This window comes from Camelus ferus, chromosome 7 (assembly GCF_009834535.1).
Source record: "Camelus ferus isolate YT-003-E chromosome 7, BCGSAC_Cfer_1.0, whole genome shotgun sequence".
Lineage (NCBI taxonomy): Eukaryota > Metazoa > Chordata > Mammalia > Artiodactyla > Camelidae > Camelus > Camelus ferus.
In genome coordinates, this window is record NC_045702.1 from 30,835,029 (window position 1) to 30,856,159 (window position 21,131).

The 21,131-nt window shown below is 36.4% G+C and overlaps 1 protein-coding gene across 1 annotated transcript; it reads right to left on the reverse strand.

Annotated features, from left to right (window-relative positions):
* Positions 1 to 19,518: 19,518 nt before the first annotated feature.
* On the reverse strand, positions 19,519 to 20,091 carry LOC116664745 (ferritin, mitochondrial-like). The gene has a single exon (XM_032482947.1). It carries the CDS (start codon positions 20,089 to 20,091, stop codon positions 19,519 to 19,521), a length of 573 nt encoding a protein of 190 aa, XP_032338838.1.
* Positions 20,092 to 21,131: the final 1,040 nt, after the last annotated feature.

Here is a 21,131-nt window from a genome sequence, read left to right on the forward strand (position 1 = left end):
AGTGGATTGGGGTATGTGGTTTAGTCTCTAGCTTATTACATGATAATGAAGATATCAGTCATGCTTCCAATAAAATGTTACTGGGAGATTAGAGGATATTTAACCCAGAGTTAGTGTATTTATGTAGGACAATTTCATTCATATTTCTCAATAGTCATTCTTACTTGTATATTCTCTAAATAAAAAAAAAAACGCATTATTTCTGAGCTTGTTGGGGCCTTTTGTTGATAGGGCAGTGCAGAGAAATTGATGTTATACTTGGTAAAGTGTTAGTTTCCTTGGAAATTCCTTGTCTTAATTATCTTCCACTGTTTAATCTCTTGATATAATATCATCTAATTTTCTTGGAGTTAACCTTTAATTTGCTTTTTATTTTTAACAAAATATTTTAATAAACTATTTTAATAAATTTGCCTTATAAGTCTTTTTCTCATGTGATAATTTCTGAAGACTGTGTGTCAGAATGTTGTAAAAATTTTTTTGTCGGTGTCTATTAAGTGAACAAGGCTTGCTCAAGGTATCTATGATATAACCTTAATCTGCTCAGGCTGCCATAATAAAATACTATAGACTGGGTGATTTAACCAACAAAAAGTTATTTTTCACTGTACTGGAGATTGGAGGTTCTGGACCTGGGTGCCAGCCTGAAAAGGGCTCTGGTAGGCACTTTCTTCCTGGCTGGCAGGTGCTACCTTATCTCTAAGTGCTCACATGGAACTTTCTTCCGTACACATGCAGGAACAGAGAGTGAACTCTTTCTCTTCCTCTTCTTATACGGCCACTAATCCCATCAGATTAGGATCCCACCCTTATGATCTCATTTAACTTTAGTTACCGCCTAAAAGCACAGTGTCCAAATACAGTTACATTGGAGGTTAGAGCTTCGGTCTATGAATTTGTTTTGGAGGAGAGCACAATTCAGTCTGTAGCATTCCATACATTTCTAATTTGTACTCTACTAATGACAAGGGTTTTAATTATTGGTTGTTCGATTGATTGATCAATTGAGCAATTTCTACATTCTTTGAACACTTGTAGACAACTTCTTACATATCAGGCAGTGTACTAGGGCTGGAGTTATGAAGATTAAGAGCCATATTCTTGCCTGCTCTGAGTTCATGTATAATGGGGAAACCAGTCAGGTACAAAGAATTAGCCTACAGTGTGGTTGATCGCTGTAATCAGGAGACAAGCAGTAGAATTTACTTGAAGACATGAAAGAAGGGAAACAAGAAGTAAATCCATAAGAATGTAGAAGGCTTGAATGACCAACTTGAGATAATTACATTTATAGACTGTTCCAACCAAAAATAGCAGAATACACATTCTTTACAATCTCAAATATAGCATTCACTAAGATAAATCATATTTTGTGCTAAAAAGCTAACCTGAATGAATATAAAAGGATTGGAAATCATAAGGAGTAGTTCAGTGATTAAAAAAAACAGAAGTAAATTAGAAATCTATAAAAGAAAAATTCCTGAAAAGCCTCCAAATATTTGGAAATTCGGTTATGCATTTTTAACTAATTTGTGAGTCAAAGGTGAAGTCATAGTGGATATTAAAAATATTTTGACCCAAATAAAATTTTTAAAAATACATCAAAATTTGTTTCATGCAGCTAAAGCAGTGATTAGCCTCAGTCTCTCTCTTCAGAGATTACACCAGTTAAAATCCTTGGATGATCAAGGACTCAGGTGAAGCTGAGAGCTCATTTTGTTTGTTGGAATACCATTTTGGTCAGAATAATTTTGATCAATCTATTGTATTAGTAGCAATTGGTGGGGATAGGAGGTAGAATGAAACATGGGTGAGAATTCTTATTTTAACTGCTTTACTGAGAAATAATTTTCATAGATAATAATGTATCCATTTTAAACATACAATTTTATGAGTTTTGGCAAATGAATAGGGTGGTGAAACCACTAAAATAGGAAACATTTCTATCACCCAAAACAATCCCCTGTGTCACTTTGAAACTGATCTCCTCCCCCAGCTCCCAGCCCAAGGCCCCACTGATCTGCAGTCTTTCCCTGTAGTTTTGCCTTTTCTAGGATAGCTTATAAACGGAATCATACAGTATGTAGTCTTTGTGTCTGTTTTTTCCTTTTTACTTAGCTTTAATGTTGTAGATCTACGTCTATGTTTTATATATTTGTATTTCACTCGTTTTATTACTGAACAATGTTCATCTTTAAATATATACACAATTTGTTTTGCTGTTGTTGAACATCTGAGTTGATTCCAGACTGGGGCTCTTAGGAATAAAGCTCCAATATACGTTTGTTTACAAGTCATTGCGCAGATGTAAGTTTTTGTGTCTTTTGAGTGGGTTCCTGGGCGACATGGTAAGTGTAAATTTCCCAGTATCTTTTCCAGCCCTGAGTTCTACCCTGGCACACCTCAAGCCAGTAAGGCATTCACCACTTTTTGCCTTCCGGAGCTGCAAGTTGATTGGGAAAAGCACTCAGTCAGAGGTGAAGCATACTTGCACATCTCATCAGGAGCTGGTTTCTCTTTCAAAGGTATGTCTCCTTGTAGTTTCTTTCTACCTGCTTTTTTCCCCTATGGGTTCCCGTGCTCACGCATAGTTTACAGACAGCCAGATTTTGAGCAGAATTTATATTTATATTTTAAAATCTCAGGCCTTCTATTTTGGCTGTATCGCTTACAGAATTTCCCCCTTACATATCCAACTGGTCTCCTGCTTTGTACTTTATCATTTGCCACCCTGAGCTGCTGACACTGATTCTTTCCCTGGTTTGAGGATGTGGGGTGGCTTGTGAAGTATTCAAGGCAAGGAAACCACAAATTCACACTTCTTACCTTATACAGCAGCTATCTTTGAGAATAAACTATTCTCAAGATTCTGCATGACTTGTAATTTCCTGTGCTTTCCAATAGTTATTTTCAATCATTTTGTCCAGATTTTATAATCTGTTACCTGTAGGAAGACTTCCTTGTCATTACCAGAAAGGTCTTATTATTATTATTTTTTAATTTATAGTACTTAACAAAGAAATATCTAGAGAGATGTTCACCAAATGGTAACTAGTAGTTATTTTACAGTGGAGGAATTTCAGATAATTCAGATAATTTTTCTTTTTTATACTTTTCTATATTTCTTGATTTTTCAATTATGTTATCTTTATAATCAGAAAAAAAAAAGGACATTCCACTTTATTGCTTTCATTTTGTAAATTTTGCAAGAACAGGAACACTGGAAGCTGGAGTTGAGATATAATTTTAGAGACAGTTAAAGTGCTTTAAGAAACAGAAGAGAATTATTTTGTAATTAGTATAGTTTTATGTCTTTTGCAAAAACCTCCCATTAAGGCGGTACTTGAAAAGATTTGTTGGGCTTTCACTTGTAAGTAGCTTAAAATTTTGTCTTATTTATGCTATTAATTTGTAATAGTATAACACTTTCTAAAATATAAAATACTGTAGGTTTATGTTGTCTGATTAATTTCAATCATAATTAATATAATTTAGCTGATTTTTTAAAAGTCACAGTATTATTTTTTTTAGGGGCATCTTCTCACCTGAGAAATGATACAAGGAGATAATAATAGCTGTTACTCATTGAGAATTGACCAAATGCCAGCCACTGCTCTAAATGCTTTCCACACTTTTGAGCCATTAAACCCGCTAAATACCCCTTTTAGGTTCAAATGTGATCCTCCTTTTATGGATTAGGAAACTGAGGTTTAAAAAGACTGAGTGTTTCTCTAGGGTGGCTAAGTTGGTAAAGCAGAACTGGGATTCCTTAGATTTGAATCCAGACTGCTTCTATGCCTGCCACCTTTACCACCACACTACACCAAGTCCTGGAGAAATGTGGGTTTGAGGATGGGGAATGGGATCTCATGGCCATTCTTTCTCAAAATTAAAGGGTAGAAAGTATTGCCAAAAAGTTTGAGATCTCCTTCTTCAGAGATCTCAAAAGGCTAAATTGGGCTGACATTTTCCTAAGGTTCTTTAGACATGGTCCAAATTAAAGGCAAGATGATGTCTGAAAATTTCTTCCAGATCTATAATTTAGTATCTTGGTTCTAAGCTATTTTGGCCTAAGGACAAATTTAGAAATAAATATCTTTTCACAACACGCTGTACCCCAGAAGCAACTCTTACTTATTTTTTCCTTGATACTCAATTCTCCCTTAATTTAAACTTCTTAAAAGTCAGACTGCTATTTTTTAAGGTCGGTTTAGTGGAAAGAGTACTTCAGTAATGTACATAGTTCAGTCAGCCCTCTGTATCCACAGGTTCCACGTTAGTGACTCAACCAACCACAGATCAAAAATATTAAAAAAAAAAAAAGATAATAAATTCCAGAAAGTTCCAAAAAGGAAAACTTGAATTTGCTGCATGCTAGTAATGTTATTTATGTAACATTTACTTTGTATTTTCAACTATGTACATAGTATTTACACTGTGTTACATATTATAAGTAATTTAGAGATGAGTTAAAGTATATGGGAAAATTGTATAGGTTATACACAAGTACCACATCCTTTTATACAAGGAACTTGAACATCCATGGATTTTGGTATCTGTAGGGTCCTGGAAGCAATCCCCAGTGGACACTGAGGGATGACTGTAGTGTGAAGAAGCCTCTCATTTTTCTCCATTAACCATTCTCTGTTTTCTTACTTATGAAACCTCTTGAGTTTTAACTACATAAATGGCTGCTTGGTCAAACTACAGTTGACCCTTGAATGACACGAATTTGAACTACATGGGTCCACTTATACGTGAATTTTTTTCAATGATAAATACTGCAGTACTACACTATCTGCTGTTGGTTGAATCCACAGGTACAGAACTGTAGATATGGAGGGCCAACTGTAAATTATAGTCAGATTTTCAACTTCTTGGAGGGTAGGTGCCTCTAACTCCCGCATTGTTCAAGGGGCAAATGTTCATTTCCCTGCCTCCCTTTTAGTTAGATGTGGCAAAATGACTAACTTTTGACCAAAACAATGTAAACTGAAGTGAAATATTCCATCAATGTTACATCTTTCAAAAGGAAAGTGCTTATTTTCCACTTTCTTTTTTTCCATTTTCTGCTAGCTGGAAAAATGGGTGTAAGTGGTTTAGTTGCCTTGGATCTGGAGATTAAAACCATGTATTGAGAATTGCAGGGTCAACCCAGGATCACTTTCGTCTGTATAACTAACTGAAAGAAAATGTATTCTCCTATGTTATTTAAATGATGTGTTTTAAATCTATGTGATTTAAATCATATATTTTAAATCTATCCCATTTAAATCATATATTTTCTTCTCTTTATTTATAATAACATAGCTCGAATTCAGATATGAAATTTGATATCTGAAAGTGGGGTATTGCCATAATAAAACCCCAAATATGTGGTGCTGGCTTTGCAATCAGGTGGTGGGAGGCAAGGGGTAATATATTGTAGTCTGGAAAGCTGGTGGCCCTTGTTATACTGGGGAAAAACATTTAGTAAAACAGTTATCTGTTAGCGGTATGTCACATCTTTGCTGGAACTCTAGCTCCAGGGTAGATGGCAAGGAAAAGTAAAGATGTTGGTGTACTTTAGCAGATTTCTTCTACTTTTAGTAAGTAACTAGGAGAGAGATGGATTTAGTCAATTACTAGCAAGTTTGCAAGCAAAAATGGAAAGGAACAAAACCCTTCTAAGGGAGCACTCTCTGTCTCATTAATCAAAATAAATACTGATCTTAAAATGTAAAGATATGATAGTTTTCACAGAAAGGTTTTTTTGGTCATAAAACCAGTGTCAGCAGTCACTAATGACTCCACAATAATGATCTTTTGAAGTCAAGATTTTATCTGGATTAGAAATAGAAAGGCCATCTCAAGTTGAGAGAACAGACTGATTGGAAACTTAATATTTGTTCACTCTTTTCACCTGCTAGCTTTTTTGGTAATTTGATTGTCAAAGAGTAAATTTGTTGAAAAGAAAAAGGGAAAATATCAAATTGGTGAAGAAGAAGAAATATTACTGTGTGTTGCATGACAAATCAGTGTTAAAACACTTAGATCGTAACCAAGACAAATACCTTACAGTACCAAAAAAAGTCAATCTATATTGACAGCAAGTTGTGTTATTTGGACCTTAGAAGGTTAGAAAAGCCAAATATATCTGAACTCCAAACAGCAGAAAGGAGGCTGGCTGCTGAGAGCCTTTCTAGAAAAATGCCATATTAAATGTTCTTAGAAAGTTGGAGCAACCAACTTCCACAGTCAGTTTAAGGATATTGTCCTTCGATCCAAGCTTCTGTTTCAGAAGGCCTCAAGGTAACTGCCATTCAATTGAGGTGGGATAGGGGAGAAGTCTAGTATATAAATGAAAGTCTAAAGTCATGAAAGCTCTAACCAGAGAAGATTCTTTCACTTTGGTTACTTCAAATGGAACTGACTGGAATCAAAGTGATGAAAAGAAATCATTGCTAACCGCAAGGCTGGCCTGCAAGAGCCTGTGGTAGCTGAACCCCTAAAACGACCTCCATTTCCCAGGGCCTGCACCAGCTGTTGAAGGGTGCAAAGACAGAGTCTTCAGCCCCATTTCCATTTGTGGCCACAGAGAAACAATTACAAGAAGGCAAAGGAAGGACTACAGAGGATTCTGGACAAAGGAGCTATTTCCAGAAACCACAGCAAACAGTAGAGCTAGTCAAGGAACTTCCACAGCATGAAGTCTTGAAACGTCACAATCAGCAGGATTTGACAACTCATTTCTCCATCTTCCTTCTTTTGAATTTGAGTTTTTGTTGTAGCTATATTTTTCCAACCCCACCATTGTATATTGAGGGTGGATGTGGAAGGCATGTGTCTTTTAGTTTATAAGTCACGGGACCACTTTCTCTGCTGGCAGTACTGTGCTTCCCCTGGATATACGAGTTTGTGTTGGCTGTAACTCCGAGCTCTCCCCCTCAGGGAGGAGTGAGATTATTTTATGTCAACAATAAAGTTGTGTATGGGTATCTGTGTGGCCAGAGGGTGTCGGCATGGATGTCACTGCTGGGTTTCCTCGGTATCTTTTCTACTTTATTAGTAGAACCTTTACTACTAGTGGTTAGGTAGAGGCTACATTTCTCAGTCATCCTAGAAAGTAGATGAGAGCATGTGATTAAGATCTGGCCGATGGAATGTGAGTAGATGTGATGTATGGAAGTCTGGTCACCGCTGTTAGATAGAAGTTGCTTGCTATTGCCTCTTCCTGCTCTGACTGCTGTGTAGGGGATGGAGTTGAGTGGGTTTTGAACAGGTAAAGCTTTGTCACAAGGGAAACTTGTTTACAGCAGCTTAGCCTGTACCTTAAACATTAGTTACTTCTACCCACAGTTTACTCTATTTTAACTGGCCCTGTGACTTGTGGGCAAACCTTACTGAGCCGGAACTTCTTTCTCTCCAAAAGGAAATACCCTTCTCTCTCTATTTGCCTGATTATGTGTGATTCCTGTGTGACAAATGTATTCTAAGAACTCTGAAAAAACTTTAGCATGTACAAATTTAACATCTTTTTTTAATGAATTACAGTTAACTCTGTTAAAAATGATAAGCACCTTAGTACAAAACAGATACTCCTCACATTAAACTCTTCATGAGAACTAGTCATACAATTTTTGGTGTCATTTCTTATGAATTATTCCAAAAAATGTCATATGTACCAAGATGTTTATTAAAATTTTGCTCATTTATAACAGGAGAAACCATAAAGGCTCTGTAATAGAAGAGTAATGAAGCAAGCAATGATATATTATCTTTATAAAATATTATACAGTCATGTTGAGGTGCTGGCTATATGACTTTCACCTTCCAGATGCTCCCCGCTCTGTCACGGGAGGCTGACCTGCTTGGACTTTATTATTAGGTTTCCTTTTCATCTAGTCTTGGCTGCAAGAAACACTGGTAGGAGGTCAGAGGGAAGGAGGAGAGCAAGCATCGATATATATTCTCCAGATTCCCTCCTTGCAGGATCACTGCAAGTTGTCTGGGTCACTCAGCCCAAAGTGAGGACTCCATTCACCCAGACCTCTACACTGTCCATCTCTGGGTGGAGTAACTATCCCCAGCCCTCATCTCTTCTGTCCTCAGGCTGGGAGCAGCATCCTGGTTACTAGCCCTTGGATACTGTGCTATCTCTTTGATTCCCCTACTCCCAGCCCGTATCTTTATAAATTGTCCCTTTTTGAACTATCCCTAAATTATCCGATTGGACTGTGCCATCTATTTTCTCCCGGCCCCTGGCTGGTATTCAGGTAGCAAATAAAATTTTATATGCTATGATCATTATAATACAAAATATAGAAGGTTAAGGATCAAAAAGGAAGACATAACCCAATAGAATACTATGTCATGGTGATAAGATTAAAGGTGAGCATATTTTCTTCCTTAATTACATTTATTGTTAGGCTAGAGTAATTTTATTAGTTAAAAAAATGTAAAATTGTTGCTAGGATATTTTGTCAGGTGGATTTTCTTAGCTTTGCCTTACTACCTAAATAAGAATGCATCATTAACATACTGAATTTATGCAAATCACCCTAATCATCTGCTTTCTCTTTTCCTGCTCCAAGGCCACAGAGACTTGCTAGAAAGAGTTTTAGAAGCAGGCTGACTTGATTTTAGTCTGAGGACTTCATTTCAAGCAAAGGAAACAGATTCTGGCTGATTCACCAAAAGGGTTTGTTAAGATATTAGATGCTCTCAGATTCTCTGGGAAAAGAGCAAAGCTCTACATTAAGCTTCCAGGAACGTACTCCAAACTGCAGAATGTCCTACTATGAAGACTTTGAGCATAACTGTCACTAACCACTAGATTCTACAACCTGCCTTGCCAATACCCAAGTATTTGACTTCGTGGCAAACTCAGCTGTTGCCTGACCCTTGCTGTGTGTGGCTGCCCTTACAGCCACCAGTGCTCGGTAAACCAAATGGCTCTGCCACCATTCTCACTGCAAGGTGGACCCGGGCTCCCTGTCCCCTCAGGGCTCCCTTTTAAACCAGAATATCACGCCAACTCGCGCAGTCGGTGGTGTCTTCTTACATGCTTGCATTTCAGTCTCGGGTGGGAAATTGAATCCCAACTCCTTTTTTGGGGAAATAGGACTTGAATATTTCTCTATTACGTAAGATATGTTAGTTTGCTACCACTGCCAGTACCACAGTCTGGCTTAAATGACAGACATTTATTTTTTTCGAATTTCTGGGGGCTGGAAGTCCCTGATTAAGGTGTCAGCAGAGTTGGTTTCTTTTAAGGGCTTCTCTCCTTAGCTTATAAATAGTTATCTTCTTTCTGTATCTTCACATTTTCTCTCTTCTCCGTGTGTCTGTGTCCTAATCTCCTCTTGTTACAAGGATGCCGGTCATTTTAGATTAGGGCCTACTCCAGTAACTTCTTGTTAACCTACTAACCTCTTTAAATACCATGTCTCCAGATACAACCACATTCTGAAGTCTTGCGGTTAGGACTTGAGCATGTGAATTTTGAGACGACGCAATTCAGCCCAAACACAAGGGTATTTAAAAAGCATGGCAACTAAATGCAGTGAAGCATAGATTAGACTGGATGAGAACAATATTGCTATGAAGGAGAAAACTGGGACAATTCAAAAAATTTGAATACAGACCATGTATTAGCTAATTATGTTTTATCACTGTTAAGTTTACTAAATTCGATCATTGTACTTTTTCCATGGAAGAGAAGGCCTTTGTTTTTAGGATATTCATGGTGAAGTATTTAAAAGTAAGTAGCCATGATGCCTCAGATTTATTCTCAAATGGTTCAGAGACAGAGAGAAAATACATGAGGTAAAATGCTGCTGCTATTCTTGGAACTGAGTGGAAGGCTCCAGTTTTTTCAAAACAAAAAGGGTTTTTTTGAAGGTTCTGGGAATTTGCAAAAATATAGGAAGATATACTAATCCACCTTGACTGCCTGTCATCCATATATACTGCTCTTAAAATTCTAAAATAAACAACAACTGCTAAACATAATGCAACTGTCACTCTTCTGAATAAATACTGGTTTATTCAGTGATAGAGAAATTCCAGTGATGAAAAGATCCATGAGACAAATGAGAAAATTTGAGTGAAAGTACAGGTCCTCACTGTTGAGAAAGTGAAGAAAGTGTGAGGCTGGGGTATGAAAAAATACTTTCTACATAGATGTTCGATGTCCTTCCCAGGGTAATAGAATGGATTTTGTTGGTTACAAATGACAAGACGGAATTCAAAATACTGGATGAACAGAAAAAAGTAACTAGGAAGTTAGTAAAGTTGAATGGTGGGAAAATGTAATGGAGGGTGAGCTAGTTATATGTCATTTACTTCAAGAGAAAGATGTGGAATTGGAGGGGACAAGCCAGGCACATTCTGTCTTTGTGACATGCTGGACATGAAAGAAGATGAGGTCGCCATTTTGAGAGCCCTACAAAAGAAGGCATTGACCTTGAGGGAAGAGCAAGTTTCAGTTAAAGCCAAAAAAAAAAAAAGGTGGAATAGGCAGGTTTCTTAAAGAATTTGTGTGTTGTAGGACAGTTTGTTATTGATGGGTCAGAGATTGTAAAAAAAACATTGAATAATGTTAAATACAGGTATATATTGTAAAGTGTCCTTTTATCACTAAGTTGTTTTTCTACAGTTGTCCAATGAGAGGTGCCAACTTTGTTCAATATCTAAAGCTAAAATTTGAAACGGTGTTAGTGGACGATGTCTAAAGTTGCTCTCCAAAACAATCAGAGAAATATTGGAATTTTCATTGTTGTTAGATAATATGCCTCAAAATTGGGGCAGTCAAGGGTTTTGTTTCTTTATAAAAATTACAACATTCTCATTTTAATTGATTTATCAAAATTTTATGGAAAAAGAATAAAATACCACACAAGATAGATTTTTAAGGTATATGTAGATTCATTGGCAGAAGAATATTTTTACATCAGCAAAGAAGAGATCATAGGAGAAGATTTTAAGGAAAGGCTAACATGACCTTAACGGAATTTTTACTCTTTGGTCTCCACACATGTGCAGTTATCAGAGTTCCTGGTCTCCAAGTGTTTATTCACATCTGTCAGCTAAATCATAGATCCAAATGCAAAACGTAACACTCAGGAACATTATGTGGATTTGTGACACTCCCTGGAGGACTTTGGGTCCATAAAGCAATGAATGGATTATACGAAGACATAAATATGGTATTTTCATCTATGACAGATGCAATCTTGCTCCAGTGTTATTTATATAAAGGAAAACTGAACCTATTTTCCTCAGTCAAACTGAAGGGAGGCACCCTTAGGGATGAATAAATGGATAACTTGCTGTTAATTCCCAATTCCTGTGAATTCATCTTTGAAAACATCCTGTTTTAGAGATTGTTTTAAATGGCTGATGTTTATTTATTTTACATGTGTGTGAAAAAATGGGAAAAAAGGAAAATGTGAGATGGAATTGTGATAATAACAGAATAATACATTTTTCATGTTTGCCATTAACCTAAATCATGCAAAACTGACCTAATTTTGGATTTTAATGAACAACTGGATGCTACACCCAGGTTTTTATAAAGCTTGCTTTGAGTCTCTTTTTTTTAATTTTTTTTTTAATTGAGTTATAGGCAGTTTACAATGTTGTGTCAGTTTCTGGTGTACAGCACAAGTCTTCAGTCATATATGAATATATATATTCATTTTCATGTTTTAGTCTCTTAATATTCTTTCATTCCTCACCTTTAGCTCATGTTAGGGAGGTGGTTTATATGGAGTTCTGAAATGAGCACAGGTTTCGAATTTAGGGGAGCAATGCTCTGTTACGAATTCCACCGACCTCTATCTTTATAAACGTGAAGATCTTGGATTAAACTAGGAGATGCCCCAAGCTTTGTATATGTTTAAAATATTAAACTTTTGTATCACTATTTGTACCAATTTCAATTTTAATTGACAAAGAAAACTTGAATTTGCACATTTTAAGGTGATCAAATGGTTTTTTAATCTTCATAGAAAACCTTTGATGTCCTTCCAATGGAATATCAACTTTAAAAAATCCCTCTGAACCTGATAAAAATTGTTAGGGAAAAAAATGTAGTCCAAGACTGATAAATGTTTTACTTTATTGGCTAGAACTAGGTAAGATATAATAAATTCATTTTGATGGATATTGTGGCATTGTAGGAAGAACAGCAGCATATCAGTATATCTGCACTTCAATTTTATTGTCTGTAAAATATCGCTAAGGGTCCCAAATCTTCCTAATGACAGGAAATCATGTATATGCTGTAGAAAGTTACCACTCTGAAAAGGTTGAATTGGTTTTCTTTTTAAGATTACTTCTGATTTCTTTCTGATTATTTTATAATTTTTATATTGTCCTAAATTTTATTTGAGTATCTATTAGTGTCTTAAATAACTTGACATTTGGCTCTGTCATATCCTACTCTTATTTTCTTCTCTCTGTTTTTTTCTTTCTTATTTAAAATTCAAGCAGATAAACAGTGAGCTTTCTTTACCATCTCATTCTATTTTAATGGCATCATCACACTTTTAACTATTACTGAATTCTAACAAACTTAACAATTCAGAGAGTCCTTCTTTTTCTTAATATTCTATTGTATTATCATGAATTTCTGAATAATTGTGGAACAAAAAAAATTTGGAGTGAACTAAACCTTTGAATATCTTTTGAGAAAATTGATAACATTTATTGTACTCATTTTTTCTACTCAGCAATTTGGAATAGCTCGTCATTGCTTTTCAGCATTTTTATGCTTGTTAATTGAGTTTCCAGATTTTCTTAAAACAGACATATGCACACACACACACACACACACACACACACACACACACACACATACACACACAAACAGAATTCACAACTCTGGCATTACTTGCTTTCTTAAATACTTAGTTTTGTTTACTGTTCTTACCAGAATCTCCTTTCATTATGAACGGCTGGCATAGTGGAATGCTTTCGATTGCAAGGTGTGTGGGAAAGTGTGTGTGCATGCCTGTGAAATGCTAGTTTATAAAGCATTAAGATTCATTATTTCTCATAGGTGTTTCATAACCTCACAATTTCGCGAAGACATAGGTCCCTTTAGGACAAAGCTTGGTAGTAAAGTAGATCTAGCTGCTGCTACCACTTAGTGTTCTGTAAGATCCATGAAAATTGAAAACAAGCATAACATGTATTTGGGGGAGCCAAAAGAAAAGCTCACTGAAAGGAAATGCAAGTATCAGAGTCACAGGAACTTGCTAGAAAATGGTAGTCCACTCAGGTAGGAGGAGGACTTCGAAAGACATGGGAACTCCTATCCTAAAATGAGACATCTGAGAGGATGGGGAACGAAGCAGGTTTCTTTTCAATGAGTCTGTCAATGTCTCTCTTACTTCTCATCAATCATATCTGTGTATTCCCACTCCATTCCTTCTGTGTGGATGCCTCACTTCCTACCTAGTGTGAAAAGTGCATCTTTCTGTCATTCACCTTCTTTACTGTTGGTCCTCTCAGCGTCTGTGCTGGGTTCAAAGTCCCCTGCTGGTGCCCTCAGGGACTAAGGAAGCGTGTCTGCAGATCTGGCATCCACCCACGGACTACCAGACCTCGCTAATAAGCCTGGAGATCATGTGTTTAGGGTCGTGATTTTCAAATTGTATTGCAGCTGCCTTGATAAAGAAACAGGATAGTGTCAATAGCCTTCACTTGTAGTGATAATGTGCAACAGCGGCTATGAGATTCAGTTCGTAGCATTTGATCTTTTTGAGAGGCACTTCTCCAACATCACAGGTTTAAATGTTTCTATTGATTTTCATGTCTAGATTTATTGTGAACATATAACCTTCAGTTAGCCTAAAGCAGCCTTTCTGATTCCTTAAGCCAAACAATCGGTTAGAAAGACTTAACAACAGCACTCTAAACATATGTGAGTGAGCTGTGAGAAATAATTGTAGGTAGGCATTTTATGTTGAAAATTGTTGTCAACAGTTCCAGTTTCAGAATACATTATTATAACAAATGCCTTTTTCTGGGTCAGGAAGCTGTTAAATTTACCCTTCTTATGGTTCAATAAGCAGAGTGTATAGTTATTTACCTGCTGCTATAGACAGAAAGTTTGTGTCCCCTCAAATACATCAATTGAAACCTAGTAATCCTTAATGTGATGGTATTAGGAGGTGGGACCTTTGGGAGGTGACTAGATCTGAGGGTGAGTCCTCATAAATGGCATTCCTGCCCTTATAAAAGAGACCCCAGAGAGCTCGCTTGCCCCTCCCTCCGTCGACACAGCAAGAAGACAACTGTCTCTGAGTCTGCTGGGGCCTTCTTTTGGACTTTCCAGCCTCCAAAAACTGAGAAAGAAGTTTGTCATTTAAACCCCCCAGTTTGTGATATTTTTGTTATAGCTGTCTCAATGGACCATATCTATTAAGTTTTGAAGAGTGAAACAGTATGATCTTAAAAATGTAACATATCTTACTATATCTGAATTTCTACTTTCAGCAAGTTAGAATAAGTTGAGATCCATTAGATCGTATTTTCAGTAAATATAACAGTTGAATTTTAACTATATGCATAAAAGATTATACAAACTAATAGGAAAATGAGTGTTCAAATTATAATTAGACGAGCAACAGGAAGAAATCTTCTCAACAACAAAAAACAATAAACAAACATGATGGAAAAATATACCATCATGTTAGTAAGCAAAGAATTACAAATCCATTACAGAGATCAAATAGCTGCATGTACTAGATCAATATCTTTCAGTTGTTAAAGCACTTACTTTCAAAAAACTAATATGGATATACATACAGGCAGAGAATGTTAAAGTAGATACAGTAAGATGTTAACATTTGGGGAATCTAAGTGAAGTGTATATGGGAATTCTTTGTACTGTGGCAACTTTTCTGTAAGTCTAAAAACATCAAAATAAAAACTTTTTAAGAAAAAAATTAAGCAAGAATGAGGAACCACTTTCTTTGGCTATTTAAATATTATGACAAGCCTCCCTTATTGATAAGGAAACAGAGGCCAACAGTTTGTAAACTTGTAGAGGTCACTAGAGCCAGCCTTAACATCTTAAAGAATTTAACAGAAATAATAATATTGACAAAAGAAACAAAATAAGCATGGTAATTTATTGTTGGTGGGAGGAAATATTGGTTAAACCCTTTGAAAACAATTTGGTGGTACAGAGCAGAAGCAAGCATACAGTTGTCTAATCTATGTGAGTCTCACCAGTGAAACTTAACCTCAAGAAATAGTCAAAGCAAAGGAAGTATGGGTGAAATTATTTATTATTGTACTATTTATAATGGTAAGCTATTCAAAATCTAAATATCCAAAATGAAGGATAGGAATTGTGGAAAAATGGAATCTAAAATCTTCATGCTGTGCTGGACATCTGTTGTTTGCTTCTGTGGGTCTCCTCACCACCTTTCTCCCTTTTCTTTTCAGATACTTGAAGTATAACATGTCCCATGAAACTAATATATGAAACATTATCACCAGTGATGCATGCAAAATATAAAACTACTTGTTTGTGCTGTATCTGTGATTAATCAAAATACTGCTAACCTGTTTTCCAAACATTATTTGCCAAGGATGAGACATTTATTTCTTTTAAGATTTTAATAATCTATGTGATATTGCTGGAAGTTACTGTGTAACTTTATAGTATGTTATATTAGTAAGTTTATTTTTACAGGTTAGAAAAATTATAAAAGGCTATATGTGTCCTCAAAAAAGATTATGAAAAATACAAAAGCACATTTGAATCATGAAGTTTCTAGTAAAGCATTAGGATTATTTTGACAAACGGAGCTTCAGACACCTGAAATTTGAATTCAGATTGCAAGGACTCATCAAACTGCTTACAGAGACGTTTGGAGTCTCTTATTGTGTCACTGACATGTAGAGGAGCTCTATACAAGACACAGCTTTTGACAGAACTTGCCTGTGTAGGGTATAGGCCATAACAGATGTGAAGAGGTCAGTCTACTATTGTGGCTCAGTTCGACTTAGGCCATCACATTAGCACCATTCAAACTCCCACACGTAATAGCTGTGTGATCTCCTGCAAAGTAGTAATAGTACTTATCTTGTAAGGTTATTTTGAAGGTAAAATGAGATAATAATACTTGTAAAATGATGAAAACAATATTTGAATAGAATAAGCACCCCTAAGTGCTAGCTGTTTTTCCCTTATTACCACTGCAACTGCGGAATCGAAGGCATCGGGTATTTCTAAACTCACTGACAGAATGTTAAAACCACCACCATCTTGGGTAAAAGATTGTCCTAAGTGTGTTGTATATACTAGGAATGTAATCTTATAGCAGTAACTTTTCTAGTATTTTGGTTTTTCCTTTTATATAAGCAGGTAGGAGTTTATTTCACAGTATTTGGAAAAAATAATTTTTTCCTTCCTTCTTTCCTTTGTGTTTTTTTTTTTTCTTCAAGTTGCTTCTAATTGTTACTGGTCTAGTTATCCTAGTATATATGTATTTTTTATGTATGTGTAAATTTGGAGATCTATAGAAAAACAAGTAGATGCACTGAAAAGATTAATGAGGCGTATCAACACAAACTAGCAACAGGGATGTGTTTTGCTTATGCACAATGCTGTAGCTATATACTAAATATATTGTAAGTTTATATTACCGTAATGGTGCATTTCTCCCTAGCTATTAATCTCAGCTACAGAATATCACATGTATATTTAATCTTCCTTCAAAGAGATCTGACCTTATTTACATGTTCTATACATAGCATAGTTTTAAGAACATTTTAATATTGGCCACTAACTTTATACTGTCAGAATGTTTTTAATGTAATTACAAAGGAATGTAGCTATAATCTAAGCTTATTTAATCTGCATTCTCTCTGTTTGACCTCTCCTGTAGGAACATATGAAAAGAAATCCATACCATGCTACAAAATTCCCAATACGAGGAAAAGAGTATAAAATAACAAAAGTTTCAGCATGAATTATTTGCTGTAGCAACAACCTGCAATCTGAATCATATGGTAAGGAAAAAGGAGACGATAACAAAGCTAAACAGCTTTCTTGTTGCTCACTTTCTTAATCCCTTTAAAATAAAATAAATAAGGCATTTCAATGAAATGAATTATTTCCAAGGAGCCTAGTACCTTCTGTCTGATGACTGTATTTACTTTCAAGTAATAATGGTTAGAGATACTATGTACAAAAGTCGACATAATTATTTTCTTTATTTGACTATAGTGTCTGCATGTTAGTCAGAGGACAAAGTGCAATTGGTTTGTTTTTCAAGTTATTTCTCATCTCAGTTGTGTGTCAGAAAGATCAGAGTGCTACTGTTTTAATTTTGATTGTTAACATAAAATTGGAATCCAAAGTAAAAGGAAATTGTGAAAATTAACTTGTTACAAGTATAAGAGAACAAAGCCCGGGCATTATGATAATGTAATCATTGAGCATCTGTGAAGTAAAATGTATTTTTAAAGACACAAAGTTAATGCTTTCCTTTGAAATCTCCATGTAAAAATTGAAAACACAACTTTAATAGAAGACAGGCACAGGTAGCATATGAAGAATTACAACTTGGGAAATTAATAAAAATAGTATCTAAAATAGTATGAGTAAGATATGAAGCTCATTCATTAACAGTCTCTATGATAATATATCACTGAAAATGTTGCATGAAGGACAGTCTTTGATAGGATTATGTACAGTATAATAGCAAGATACTGGAATTAAAATTCACTGAGAAGATACATCTTGTGAACTGAAGGGTGAGAAGATAATAATGGTAACATTAATAATAGTAAATAACAAGAGTAAAATGACTCACATAAATAGAATTTCCATCAGCAACCATTATTGCAATTATGGAAACGATAAGCTAGTAATCTACAGTAAATAGCTAATCTTTATTGATTCACTGTTTAATTTCTTCTTATTTTAAAGCCTTTAGAACTGCTGTCAATAACAATAATGCATACAGGGGAAAAAGTTACACCAAGACAGAATCAGAAAAGGAGGTGCTGCATTGTGCAACATACAGCATCTCTAAAGAATCTTTTTAAAAATACATTTATATTCTATTGTTAGGCAAAAAGAAAAACATGCATTCAAAAGATTCCCCCTGTCCCCCTTTTAAACGATTGCTGTGGTTTTTTTTTTTTTTTTCCTAACACAGTTTATGGTGGTGCCAGAGACAAGTGGGAAAAGGCAGCTATCTCGGCACTGGCTCTTTAATCACCGGGAGTTGAGGATTATTCTTCATCAGTAACACCTGGGAGAAAAAGACAGGCCATCAGCAGGCTGACCCTACAGCAGCCCTAGGGGCAGTTCCACCGCCACCAGCAAAGTTAGCACTAAGGGTAACGGAGCCGTTATCCAAGGTCCAGATAATAGCAGCAGCAGAGAACTCACTTCCTGATGGTAGAAAATAAATTCCATGTTTAGCTCAGGGTTTCTGGCAACCAAGCCTTCTTCCAGGGAACGGAGGTTGACTTTCTTTTAACATAAGTGAAAGATGAGAATGTGAAGCGATGAGTCACTGGGGCCCTCCTTCAATGGCATTGCAAGAGGAGAAGTTGTGAGAAGACGGTTTTTCATTTTCCTGCAGTTGATACAGAACCCACGAGAAAAATTTCCCTGGGATCTAAAATCATAAGGTGTAGTAATTACAGAGGGAAAAACAAATTTTATTCCTCTTTGCCATTTGTTTCTAGCTAAAATCTGGACGGATTATTTATAATCAGTTAAATTCACATAACTGTCCTTTAGCTATCTGTTAATTATTATATTTGAAAAGTCTTTTTCCGATTCAGTTAAAATATTTTTCTTTAATTCATTCTCCACTTATCCCTCCCTGTCCACTCCCCACTGCAGGAAAACCTGGGCTCTGTAATTAAAGAACAGTGTTTAGCACTGTAAAGTTTTAGCAGCAAAAATATCCGTTTGAACCTGGTAAGTGGTTAGTTTTATGCATTCTTTCAAAGATAGAATTTCTGATTTCTCTCTTTAATAAAAGACCCACAGGAGTATCTCCCATCTCCTTTTTCCTTTATCCCTAGAATATTCCTGCACTGAATGTAAACCCAAAATTCTAAACACCTGAAAGCCCCACCAGTAATATGAACTATGGTAGTAAAAAATCTGACATTTGTTTAATACATAGTATTTACATTATGAAACCAGTGGCGATATGATACTTTTGTTTTTTATTTTTATTTTATTATTTGCTAGAAAGACTTTTCAATATGCAAGTGTGTTTCTTCCAAGAGTTGCCCCAGTGTGATTTCAAAAGTCCACGTTAACTCCTTTTCTGGAAGCTTCCTTTTCTTAGTTGCATTTTAGAAAAGCCTTGAAAGGGCCTTTGAAAGAGATACTCGCCCAGCCCAGCCTAATGAGGTTAGTCAGGTGGTCATCATCTTCTCAATGAGTTTCACCTGCTCCTTCAGGAAGCGGCTCTCCCGGAAGTCAGAGGTGTGGGTCTGCGCGCGCAGAACCCAGTGTGCGCAGGTGCAAAGGGGCCTGGTTCAGGTTCTTCTCCGTGAGAATGGCGGCTTCCATGGCGTCCTGGGTTTTACCCCACTCGTCTTGAGATGGCTTCCGCAGGTCCTGGAAGAGAGGCCACAGCAGCGCTGGTTTTGCACTTTCAAGAGATGTTCGGCGCCCTCACGCTTCTCCTCGGCCAATTTGCAGGAAAAGTGGCCCACGCCCTCCGGAGCCACATCGTCGCGGTGGAAGTAGAAGCCCAGAGAGAGGTAGGTGTGGGAGGCCCGCTGATACACACTGACTGGGAGGTGGAGGGTGGCCTCTACCTTGGTGGAATAATTCTGACCAACCTGGGAGCTTATGGTTGATCGGCAATAAGGAGCTAAGCTCAAAAAATGGCGTCGGCTGGTCCCTGAGGCTGAGGGTAGCAGACGGGCTGGTTCCGAAGGTTGTGACTGGAAAAAAGGTTGAAGGGTGGTCAGAGGCTGAAGCAAGGGGTGTCCCTGCGTATGTGCTGGCCAAACACTTGAAGCAAGAGACAGATCTGCCAGACCGCCCAGTGCCCTGTGAGAGGCTGTGGCCAAGGTGGCTTCTTTTATAGCGCCTCCTCCCATTTATTCTTAAAAACACAAATTTAATCATGTCACTCCTTACATTTTTCAGTGGTATCAATTATAGGCTAAAATGCAAGCTCTTTAGCTCAACAAACAAGTATTCTTCATGTTGTGGTCCTGGTATTTACCCTCAGCCTCATCTCTTCTCACTCTCCCTACCTTCTGCAGGTCTATTCCACACATTGTAAACTATCTGCAGTTCCCCCAGTACAGCATGCTCGTCCATGCTCCTGCCGCTCACTCTGTCTGGGATTCCCTCCTCACCCTAAGTAGTGATAGGGCAAACTCCTATTTAGTCTTCAAAACCCACATCAGATGATACTTTTCTATGGCATTGTCCCTGCACTGTTAATGTGTAGAATTTGTAGATTAACAGAATTTGTACATTCTCAATGCTATTTCCGTGCCTTATAAATACAATTATATTACTAGTTTTCATGTCATATTAAAATTATTTTTAGTATGTCTGTTTCCCCTAACAGACTTTGACCCTCTCAAAAGCAGAAGTGTGTGTGTTCTCAGTTTAACACCATGCTGGCATATAAAAAGTACCTAAATAAAATATTAAAATGAGTTGAGTTACATTCAATAAAAGAGAGGAAATTGCTCTAATAAAGCCTGGTGAAGGCTTATTTTGCAGAAAGCTACTAGTGGAGTTCATCATATCTTAGCCATTTGTCTGTGTAATCCATTTAAACGTGTGTAAAGTGTCCAAGGTATTTATAAGTATTGTAAAACAGAAACACAAGCAAAAATGTCTCCAAATGATGCAAATTCCTATAATTTACCTAAACCTCCTTGGAGAATATATTCTGCCTCCTTTCATGGATTACCTGTCTCTTACTTATCTTCTAACTACATCGTAATAATAATTAGTATTTTAAAAATAATTCCATCAAATATGCCACATGCCATTTGCCTCTCATCCAGACAAGAATACCAGTTACCACAGAATTTGTGTGAAAACACTTAAATGATACATATTTACTTTGGAACATCCAACTCTTAACAGAGTACTTGGGTTTAGTAGAATAATCAAT